General features: G+C 42.0%; 1 protein-coding gene across 3 annotated transcripts in view; it reads right to left on the reverse strand.

The window, feature by feature from the left end:
- Nucleotides 1-7,619, reverse strand: part of LOC142560982 (peptide methionine sulfoxide reductase MsrB-like) — a 12,656-nt gene extending 5,037 nt beyond the window's left edge. The window contains exons 1-5 of one of the 3 annotated variants that reach the window (XM_075673416.1): nucleotides 7,297-7,619; nucleotides 6,998-7,110; nucleotides 6,548-6,624; nucleotides 5,625-5,772; nucleotides 298-1,872 (exon numbers count right to left, since the gene is read on the reverse strand). In XM_075673416.1, coding sequence (XP_075529531.1) covers nucleotides 1,846-1,872; nucleotides 5,625-5,772; nucleotides 6,548-6,624; nucleotides 6,998-7,110; nucleotides 7,297-7,438 — 507 coding nt within the window. In that variant the 5' untranslated portion in view covers nucleotides 7,439-7,619 and the 3' untranslated portion in view covers nucleotides 298-1,845. Of the gene's footprint in view, nucleotides 1-297; nucleotides 2,938-5,624; nucleotides 5,773-6,547; nucleotides 6,625-6,997; nucleotides 7,111-7,296 lie in introns of those variants that run through there. The other 2 variants (XM_075673415.1, XM_075673417.1) reach the window with 2 other exon arrangements.
- Between the last annotated feature and the right edge of the window lie 2,915 nt (nucleotides 7,620-10,534).

Consider the following 10,534-nt stretch of genomic DNA (forward strand, 5'->3'; position numbering starts at 1 on the left):
GCGACTTCTCCGGCGAAGATGCAGCTTGTGGTGTTGGCTAGCGAGATTTAGTTGTCGATCTAATAAAGGTGTGCTAAGTTCATAGTCGTTCAGTTTTTTAAAGATATGGGTCGACCTATATTCTAATTATTTTCTATTTCTCGGCGAGTTTAATACACAGGGATCGACTTATATTCGTGTTCGACTTATCTTTGAGTAAATACAGTAGATGTTTCCTCAAACCAATGGTGCATTTCTGCCTGAGAACACAGATCATCTGCAGCAGCTGTTGCTTCCACATATGCATTTGCACACGTGTGTGAGGGAAGGAGTGAAAGAAAGTTTATTTCAAAAAGCTGAGCTTTCTTTAGAGATCTCAGGCTGCACACAGGAAGTGAGAGACAGAAGTTAAGAATAGTGCACTGGCAACGGCCACCAGCAAGACGTGGTAGAATTGTAAATGGCATTAGCAAGCACTCGTCATCTTGCACTACAAGCTTGTGCGAATAGTAAACTGCAGCAATTGCATGCAGTAGAAGCCGTGAACAATGCATGTGAATTTCATTTTGAGGCCACCATCACAACAGTAATGGGGGTAAACTGCGTCGAAAAGAAATCCGGAAATGCACTCCATTCAAATCAACTGGAAGTAGACAATGCTCGGAAAATCCCACAGTGTCGTGCCGAAGAAGATGGGACACAGCTATGGCTGCCCAGAATCCAAGTTGAGGGGAACACATTGGCTGAAATGGCGGGTTATGTTTAAATGCTTATAGTATTGAGAAGTCAATTTTTGTTGCCAGCCAGCTGAATATAGAGTCAGGTTTGGGGAAGCACTGGACATTAGGAAAGCTTTTCATATGAAGGGATAAATGAAAATGCTTGGAAAGCCTAAGAAAGCAACCAAATTTTGAGTTGTCAGTGCTCACAAATTTCCTCTTAACAGTATGCACCAAGTCATACCAACCAGAGACAGTCGGTTGCTCTGCTCTTTATCTTCAACATTTTATGTCCATCTGGAAGGTTCCTAATGGTTTGCTAAGTGGCTCATAGTTCTGCTTCCAAACTTAATGTCGTGGTGCATTCCCTATGCCTATCAAAAGCTTCCGGTTGTTCATTGTGCTGGTAGTGTGCCTGTATGCGTCAGCACATATTCTTTTCTTATTGTATGCGCACATATGATGCAGCTGAGATTCATACTACGGCAGCATTTGTAGGTGGCTGTGCAGCTCAGAAAGTCAAGTTGGTTACAGGACAGTATGTGCCATTGAACAACTTTTATTTTCAATGGCATGGCAATCACTTCAGAGATGTTTCTTTTGTAGTGAACATTTGCAGCTAAGACATGAAGGTAAAATTTTTGTAAAAATAACCTTTGAAATAAATTATGAATAAAAATTGCTTTAGCAATTCGTGGCTGATGCACTGACAAACACACATATACAGGAAGATGGTGGGCTGGCATGGTCGACACACTGAATGCAGTCATACAGATATGAACTACCCTGCACTAAGGCAAAAAAAAAAAAAAAAAAAGATGCACTAAAGAATGCTGTTCTCATAGGCAGGCTTTTTCTAGCAATAGTGTATACCATAGATAGTCCTAGCATCTGCTCCACCTTCAATTATGCAATATATGCACCTTTATCACTCCCTTAAAAAAGAGCACTCATCTCAAACATGGCAAGAGTTATATTAAATACTTATGTGCCCACGTCCAGAACGTGCAAACGAATTCATCACTTCATGCAACCAAACTAAATCCTCCTATACATCACAACATGCCACAGGACCCAAACAAGACTGTGGCAGTCTTTCGGCACATGAAAAAGGACTCTGGTTGTTGTACACACGTACAGGATGGCTCTACAGCACATATGAAGTTGAGAAGACCTGCATATCGCACAAAAAAACAAAAAAATGATACATAGTATTTAGCAGCATGATCTGTTACGTTCTGGGAAGCACATCAGATGTCATGAGCTACCTTAATGCAGTGGTTTTTAAAAATTTGCTTGCATAAAATTTCACCTCAATTTGATCACACACAAAAAAAAAACATGCAACACATGATGAAGTCATTGCGACATGTTTCAAGAACCACCCTGTACACCTCTTTTCACTGGTTTAGTACAATGCCTGCACCTCTTGGTGGCATGGAACAAACAATTGATACAGCAATAAATAATATGGGCCTGACCAGAAATCTAACATTACCATGCAAGGCAGCTGCAGTAGCTGGGCTACCAGGTTTTCTTTCTCACATGTAACCCTGTAGCATACACTTGCTGCTAGCAAAGTTGAATTACTTGCGCATCCAAAATATTAGCTCATTTATTATAATCATTTGTGGTCCACTCTCTCATTCATTAAAAAAACGAGAGCACTGCTTCGTGCATTTTTTGTTCTCATAAATGCCAGCTTACAGCCATAAGAGAGCCCTAGTAAGTTCAGCATTGTCTGTAGATTAATTATGACTGACAAACAAACATATTTCAGCATTCTTGAGCTCAGCTACCTCTTTGATTAGTACTGGCGAGTTATTCCAACTGGTACTGTCCACCACTCGGCACTCTTGCCGCTGTGAGGAATTTAAATCACCGGTCTGGTCTGTCTAATCCATTTTTGCATGATTCAGAAGGTTTTCATATTTCATGGGAGCTCACTTAAAATTTGCTGGATGCATGGATTTGCAGTAGAGGTACCTCACAAGCATTGTGTAGTATAAAGCAGTGAAGAATGTTGCTGCGAGGAAAACACTGTCGGTATTCCTGGCTAAATTAGCTGCCTTTGTTTTTGTATACACAAAAAGCATGTCCATATTGCTTGATTAATGCTGACTGTAGGACGTCTTCATTTGGGTGCTGGCCTGAAGTTGAGTGCTATGCTGTTGATGCAAAAGCGAAGACGTGTTGGGAGTGGTCCATCATTGAACACATGTCCCAGGTGAGAGTTGCACTGCAAAGATTGGGATGAATTGCATGCTATTTATGCACATGAAGAGGCACTACCTTCACACGACAGCAGATGTAACATGCACCAATTGTGCTGTGACCTCTGTGTCGCATGAACACTGTGTCGAAGTTGTGCAAAGCTGTTAAAGAAATGGCACCAGGATCACAGTCTTGCCATTTGTTTTCCTTATTAGTCATGTCATAAGAAGCCAACAAACACGCATCGCACACGAAATGTTAAGGTTGTGGGATCGTTCCCCACCTGTGGCAAGTTGTTTTTTCATCCACTTTCATTTCCATTAATTTATCGTTTCTTTATTTCATTTATTAAGCACAAGTAATTTCCCCTATGTTGTCCTTGGTGTTAGTGTTTGTTGGCTTCTTATGATATGACTAATAACAAGCAGGCCCCTCGGTTAACCCCCTTTCTTCTCGTTTGTTTTCCTTATGTTAGATATGTCTGCGGTACATGTGCTAATAGAGCCGTATTTCACACTACGGTCATTGACCACCCAGGAATGCAGAGGCAAATACACTGCTTTCCAACTATAGAATATGTCAATGAACTAGGTTCAGTCATTTCTGTGGCCTCATTACAGAGGCAAACTCCCAATATTGGCCTCTTTCTAATTTATGTACTTTCCACAAGATATACTAATGACAATCTAAAGAAGCTATTGTTTGCTACCACAATGTACTTTTCATACTGCAGAGACCACGACAGAGTTCATATCCCAAAAGACACAACTGATTACTAGTACAATAACGCATTTGTTCAAAATACTGCGTTGGACTGGAAGAACCTGCCTGCCTCCATCATCTCCATCATGGATCCATTCAAATTTAAAACAGCAGCCCTCGATCACCTTTGGCAAACTTGAATGTAATAAAGCTTTGTTTTGTCTATGTTCAAACCAACCCTCTCCACTGCCTGATTGACCTTCAGAATAATTATATGAAATTTAAGTCTCTTGAGGAACTATGTTCCAGAGGGTGGGAATGCAGGGACCAGGTGCAGTGTCGTTTTGTGGATGGTGCTTGCACTGAATTCTTGGGTTGTCACTGAGTTTAGAACATGTTTTGTAGTAGTTATGCTGCAACTCTGTTGGCTGCTGCTCCCTACATGGGGGGGCAATCTGCCTTTGGAGCAACATACATTTCAACTTTACACAAATTTGCTACCATTTTGATACTATTTCTTCACCTACTTTGTGTAAGTGATCTTTGACACAGTTAAAAATACAGATTTCTAGGAAGTGCACCCAACTTTAAAGCATAATGCATATAACAAAATTCTACGGTCACTGCAAATAAATTAGGCTGCTAGATGAAGCCCCTACACATTATTCAGCAGTATAACTTGAGCTATAACAAATGGAAGCAACTGCTGCATGTCGCCAGTAGTCATGTAGGGTCGTCAACTTTGTCAAGGCTTTAGATGGCTTTTTTGTTGCAATCTTGGTACCATTGTATTTTCTTGGTGTTCAAATAAAAGAAACTGAAATTTAACCCTGTTTCACAAAACGACATGTGCAAATGAAATGGACATTCAAAACAGTACATACTTCACTTGGCTTCATGTGCGAGGAGTCGAGGGTGTGAGGTTGCAGACATGGCTGCAACCTCTCACTCCCTTCCATTCTGCATTGTCTCCAGCCCCTCGTCTGCATTATCTTACAGCCTGTGCATATTATCTCAACTAACTCAAATTAACTGGACAGAATTTACTTCAGTAATGGTTGAATGAAACTAATATAACCTGCCACATAACTAATAGTTTGCCACTTTCAGCTGAGCATAACTTTTCTTTTTCATCTCCATTGAAAAATATACAGGAACCTCTCAACTATTTTGGGCGAGCTGACTAGATCATTGTTCTCCTAGGGGCTCTGCCACTTATGTATCAGCCAAGCTAAATACCAGTGGCAATGTAGGTAGTGTGTTGATTAGGCCAGTGATGAAATGTGAAAAGGAATGCAATTGGAGCATAATCAATGTACAATTCCGACCTTCTTGCTTCTCATTCCAACACATTTTCTTCAAATAAGCAGGGTTATTTTGTCAATACTTGATATTAGCGTTACCAGCAAACATGCGTTGGTTACTTCATTACCCTAACTGTAGGAACCAAGCGACCAACAGATTATCACTAGACAGAGAAAAGAAAACGATTTAAAGAAGTACACAACCATTCTGAAACTGCTTAGTGACATTTATCAACGCTTATCTGCTTGTCTGCTTGTGAAGTGGCTTACTGCTGAAGTGACGCTTTACAACATATTATCTCACCAAGAAAAAGTTAGCTTTGCATTTTGTCATTGGCAGCAGTGCATATGTTGCCTGAGCCTAGCGTTAGTACGGTCTGAGGAGACCTATGGATGACACTTTCCTTTCATTGCTTGATTCTAAGAAGCTGAAAAATAGGTTACATTTCAAAGAGAATAATGGTTCTCCGGCAGGTTTCTTTTAACACCACACTATACTGCACCACTATGTTGCACCAAGCAGCAAAAGCTACACTGTGTCAGCATAATACACTTGCATTAAAACTTTAGTACTACTCCAATTGCACTCTAGTTACAACCTCTCAATCCTTTGGTTTTGCTGTGCCTTTGACAACAAATTCCAGTGACCAGAAGTTGCAAAAAGAAAAAGAAAAAACAAGAAAAGGAAAAAGAAAGCTCTGTTTACCTTTCTGCAGCAAACTTCTGTTCGTACCATGCCATGTGACGTGTCCTCTTTTCGTATAATGCTTGAGTTTGACTCATCGCCATCCACTGTACCTAAGGCCATAAAAAATGATGGCCAGCCACAATTCGAGACAAATTTGTGCTCGGAGCTGAGGAAGAAATGAATATATGGTGGCTTTAAGACTGGCTTTAAGTCATTAGTGATCAAAGTTCTGTGAAAAAGCACAAACTTCTTAATGTGGAATTCAGATACTTACTTTCCCTTGCTTTTGCACACACACAAGCATAGCCATTAATTTCTCGTGAGCTATTTCACTGTGTTTGATGTGTACGCCTGCCAGCTACGTGAATATGAGAAAGGCCAGCATCTCAAACAATTCTTTCTTGCCAATTCCAGCAGCTGCAGTTAGGCATATTCACAATCGGCAAGACTATGAGACATATACTGATATGGCCATAATTCATATATCTATGATAAAATATGTGCACCACCACTTTTTTGTAAAGCACAAATGACAAAAAATTACGAGCTCCTCATTTTTTATTCTGCCTTCTCCCGAGTTCTACCTGTAGACTCGCTCCTAAAGGCTACTGCATTAGCAAGTTTAACTTTATCCTTGCAATATTTAAAACATTTTTTTTGTCGTAATCATTTTATTACATCACTAGTAACTAATTACAATGATGCTGCATCTCCATGAATAGCAATGCATTAAACAGCACTCAACAGCTGATCTGTTGCACATGAAAATGGTGTGCAAATGCTGACAACAAGCTGGTGGACTATATGTGATTGAAGACACTACAGTGCAAGAAATTATGGTGTTTCATGCAGGGTGCTTGACATGTTTAACCAGGACGAGCTGTTGGAGATGTATCACTAAAAGAGAGCTACATATACACACACACATATGCCACACTTACCTGAACAAATCAGCACCGCAGGCAATACATGTATACGTTCCCTTCGCTTTATGGTTGACCCACCGGCCCCTGTATGCCTGGAAATATTGGTAACTTAAATGAAGTTACAGCTGCGGTATATATACGCAACAAAAACACAAAGCTGGAAATGCAGTCAGGTATAGCACTGTAGCTTTGTAGACACGCGTACATGTCGAAAACTAAAACAATACCGATGGTCAATCACACTCTTCCGTGGCACATTGCGCAAGTCAAAACCACGCCCGACGAGCGCCGTACTGAAGCAGCACGCTACAGCGTAATTACAACAGACACATGTGCACGCAAATTTACAGAGTTTACCACCAGGCACTATTTACAACAACAGACACGTTAAAATCATTGATATTATCTTGTAAGGCTGCAAATAACTGACTTTTATGGATAAAAAACAGAGAGTGCGTAACTTACTGGTTCTGTACCCCTTTGACGACAAATATAAAATTGATCGGGGGTGAGTTTCTCACGCCAGTCCTTTTCAGTCATTTCCTTGACGTCCTTCTGATCTGCCATTCTGAGCAACTCTGCAACAGTGAATTGACGAAACTATGAGCAGTTAGTTGATGCATCAGCAACTATGTAAAGGAGCTGCTAGGCTGTAAATACAGCTGAGCGTTGCAGCTTTTGAAGTACCTTGCGAGTACTAGACTATAATCTGACGCTAGACAACATTAGATCCACACAAAAACCCGTTTGGAAAGTTCAAGTACCTGAGAAGTGAACAGATCGGACGACAGGCTTATTATTGGATGGCTGAACGGACTGTGCCGCGGCTGCCCTAAAAAGGCAGTCGCCTATCCCGCTCAAGAGAGGCTTCTTCACGATATTTCGGGCGATGCACAGCGCAGACATTCCATATTAAGTTCCAGCAGCAAACATCACCCAACAGTCCTCGCTGTTACAAAGCTTGGACCTAGCTGATGGTCGATTTAATAGTAGAAATAAACTTTTGACTCCAGTAATGAAGGCATAAGCGCTACACCACGCCGACGCCGCCACACAAACCGCACCAAGCAAAGCAGACTACGCTCGCGTGAATTGTAGCCGCCTAGCGGTACATAGCACCTAATTGCATCGCGCTTTTACTGGCATCTAGCGTTACGGATTGCAGTTACGCGGAGCCATAGGGAGCATCCAAAAATTCAAGTGGTGAGCCGACGAGTCGCGGCAACGATAAAAGCAGTGTAAGGTCTGTCGCAAAGCCACGGTCACAGATGGTCGCTTTGGTCGAAAAGCAAAGGTTTCAGGTCAATCGCTCGCTGCAGCTCTGTGTCAGGGTCATTCCAAGCGTCGCGGTGAGATATTGGTCTCTGTTTAGTCTTCTCCGGCGTCAGCCTTCTCCCACAAATATTTCTGGCGAAAACCGATTTCTCGGTAAGTGAGGGCCTTTCAAAATTTGCTGATGTACCTAAAGGATGGTGCTGCAAGAAAATTTATCGAGAATATTTTCATATTTAGCTTTCATATTCATATTTATATGCTAGGGGCACTCGTCCTCCGCCGGGAGGGGGAAATCATGAGGCACCCTACGCTACGCAATCTTGCCTGAAAAATCTACATAGATTCCCCTTGCATATACAGTAGTGCTTGTTGCTTATTTTGACAGTGAAAGATTTCTTTAAAGTACTACTTCATTGCGACACAAATAATTCGCATTTTAAGGCGAGTACTTTCTCTCTTGTTCCTAGATTGCCCTGGAACTGCTCTTGAGTAAAAACCATCTTGGGCTAAGATAGTGCCACATCTAAAAAGAAAAGGGAAATTGACAAATAAATTGCCCAAATTAATTGTGTACCACATTTCAGCTTAAATTTGCATATTGAGGTGTTATAAGTATAAATACGAAATAGATACGTTCGTTAAGTGTTTGAATTCAGAGATTATATCATATTTGTTTTCATTTTTAGCGAGATATGGATTATTGAAGTTCGCTTCTACGCCACGTACGTTATGCGTCGTTCCGTACAGCCACTTCACCGCATAGCACATCGGCTATTTCGCTGTAGGCGGTGCAAAGAGGTTCTTGTGTTGTGACCTCAACACGCTACACAGCCCTAGCTGGCGTCTTTTTCTTTGGCAGGGAACACGTTGTGAGAGCTCGCATGATCGCAGTATATTTCAAGATGGTTGTAAGGCTCGAAATGTTTCGTTTCACATGAAACTACATCGCTTCGCCAGGTGGCTGATTTCAGTATTAGTGGTGGTAGTGGAGGAGGAGGAGGAAATTACATTTATTTCACGAAGAGAAAATAACGCAAGCTGGTTTCTGTCTTCCTGCTCTAGTCATGGGCGATCCGAATAGGTTTCATGAGCAGAAAGTCGGGTTACTCTGGCACAGTTACCTAGGTGTTTTTCGATGTTCTTATTTGCATATATGAAAAATCGCAATTTATAGACAAAACACTACAGCTAATCAAGCAATTAGCTTAATTCGTAATGACTACATCGACAAATGAAAGGTTGAAAAGGAAAAACCAGCCATGGATACCGTTTCCTATGCGTCACAGAAGGCAGTGAAAAATTTGCAGTGCAGTCATTATGGCCAAAACTGAACGCACTAGCACTTCGTCAAGGAGAACTTATTGGCAATTTTGCTTTTCACGAGCTCATGAAAGTTGTTTGCTGACGTTACGTATATACGTAAGTCCATGCAGGCATTTTCCCTCGTGTAAGCCAAACAGGTAAGTTGTACTCATAGGGAGCGCGGTAATGAGGCCGATCGTGCACTTTCTCCCTACGATTAGCAATATATGTGCTCCGGAAAGGTAACGCTCACTGTCTTGTGTTCGAGTTGAAGCTCGCGCTGACCGATAAGAATTAAGACAGTCCCTGTATTACACCGGAAAAGCAACTAATGTTTTACTGACAACAAAAATATTGCCAAAGGGCAGCGCAGCAGCAGCTACTCGTGTATCGAGCAGCCGTGCTCGATACACGAGTAGCTGCCGCGTTTCTGAGATAAAGCGTTACAGTCTGTCGAAACGTTTCCTACAACTGCGAGGCCGGCTACAGGCTGTTGAAGAGAGTTCCTGTGGTATGTCATAAGTTCCGCATAACACATTCCACACCACGCCGACAGCCATATAATTTGTTTTCTTTTCATTTATTTATACCCTCAAGGCGTGAGGACATTACAGCGGGGAGTGGTAGGCTTGAGGAGAACGAATGACATTCATGGTTACACAATATTAGCTAATTATTCACAGCTAATGATGTCTTGCACGAATTTCTCGGTTGTACATGAAAATTCCTGGTTATACGATGTTAATGATTCACGAAAACGAACAGTTTCATGTATGGAGGCGATTGATCCGGGAAGGTGGTTCCAGTCCTCCGAACTTCGTGGGATAAATTAATAGAAGGAAGTTTTAATGCGACATGTGTTGATACCGACTATATTATTAAGGGCAAATCGTGAAGAAATAAAACTGGGTGGAGGAAGTAGATCAATGCTATGCTCATGATCATCATGGTCATGTGATCAATGCTACGCATATCTTAGACAGTTTCCGTTCAGGAAAGTTCCGCCTATGTTTACTGCGTTTAGCTATTGCTCTCAGTTTGTAGTATTATTTGGATAACAATTATTTGGATAGTACGGACACATTTCTGCCGTCGCCGTGATGTTCCGTATAAAGTCCAAGGGCGATGACATCCTCGCCGCACGCCGTATGCTGCATGTGCGAGTGAAAAAGTACGAGATTGAGCCTACGATGGCGGCTCAATCTCGCACGCCCAAGGGAGGAAAGTAGGGAGGAAGCGTGCCGTCTTCCGTCAAGCGCAAGGCATCGAGGGAGGGGAGGGAGGGGGAGGGCGTTCTACTCCGGCGGGCCGGTGTACGTATGTGCTGTCTTGAAAGTGATCTGCGACGGGGACATAGTGTGCCGAGCGCTGATAGCTTCGTGTGCGCTGTTTTCGCCGCTTCGCGTTGAAATGAGAGGCAGCATG

The sequence above is a fragment of the Dermacentor variabilis genome, chromosome 1, assembly GCF_050947875.1.
Source record: "Dermacentor variabilis isolate Ectoservices chromosome 1, ASM5094787v1, whole genome shotgun sequence".
NCBI classification, from domain to species: domain Eukaryota; kingdom Metazoa; phylum Arthropoda; class Arachnida; order Ixodida; family Ixodidae; genus Dermacentor; species Dermacentor variabilis.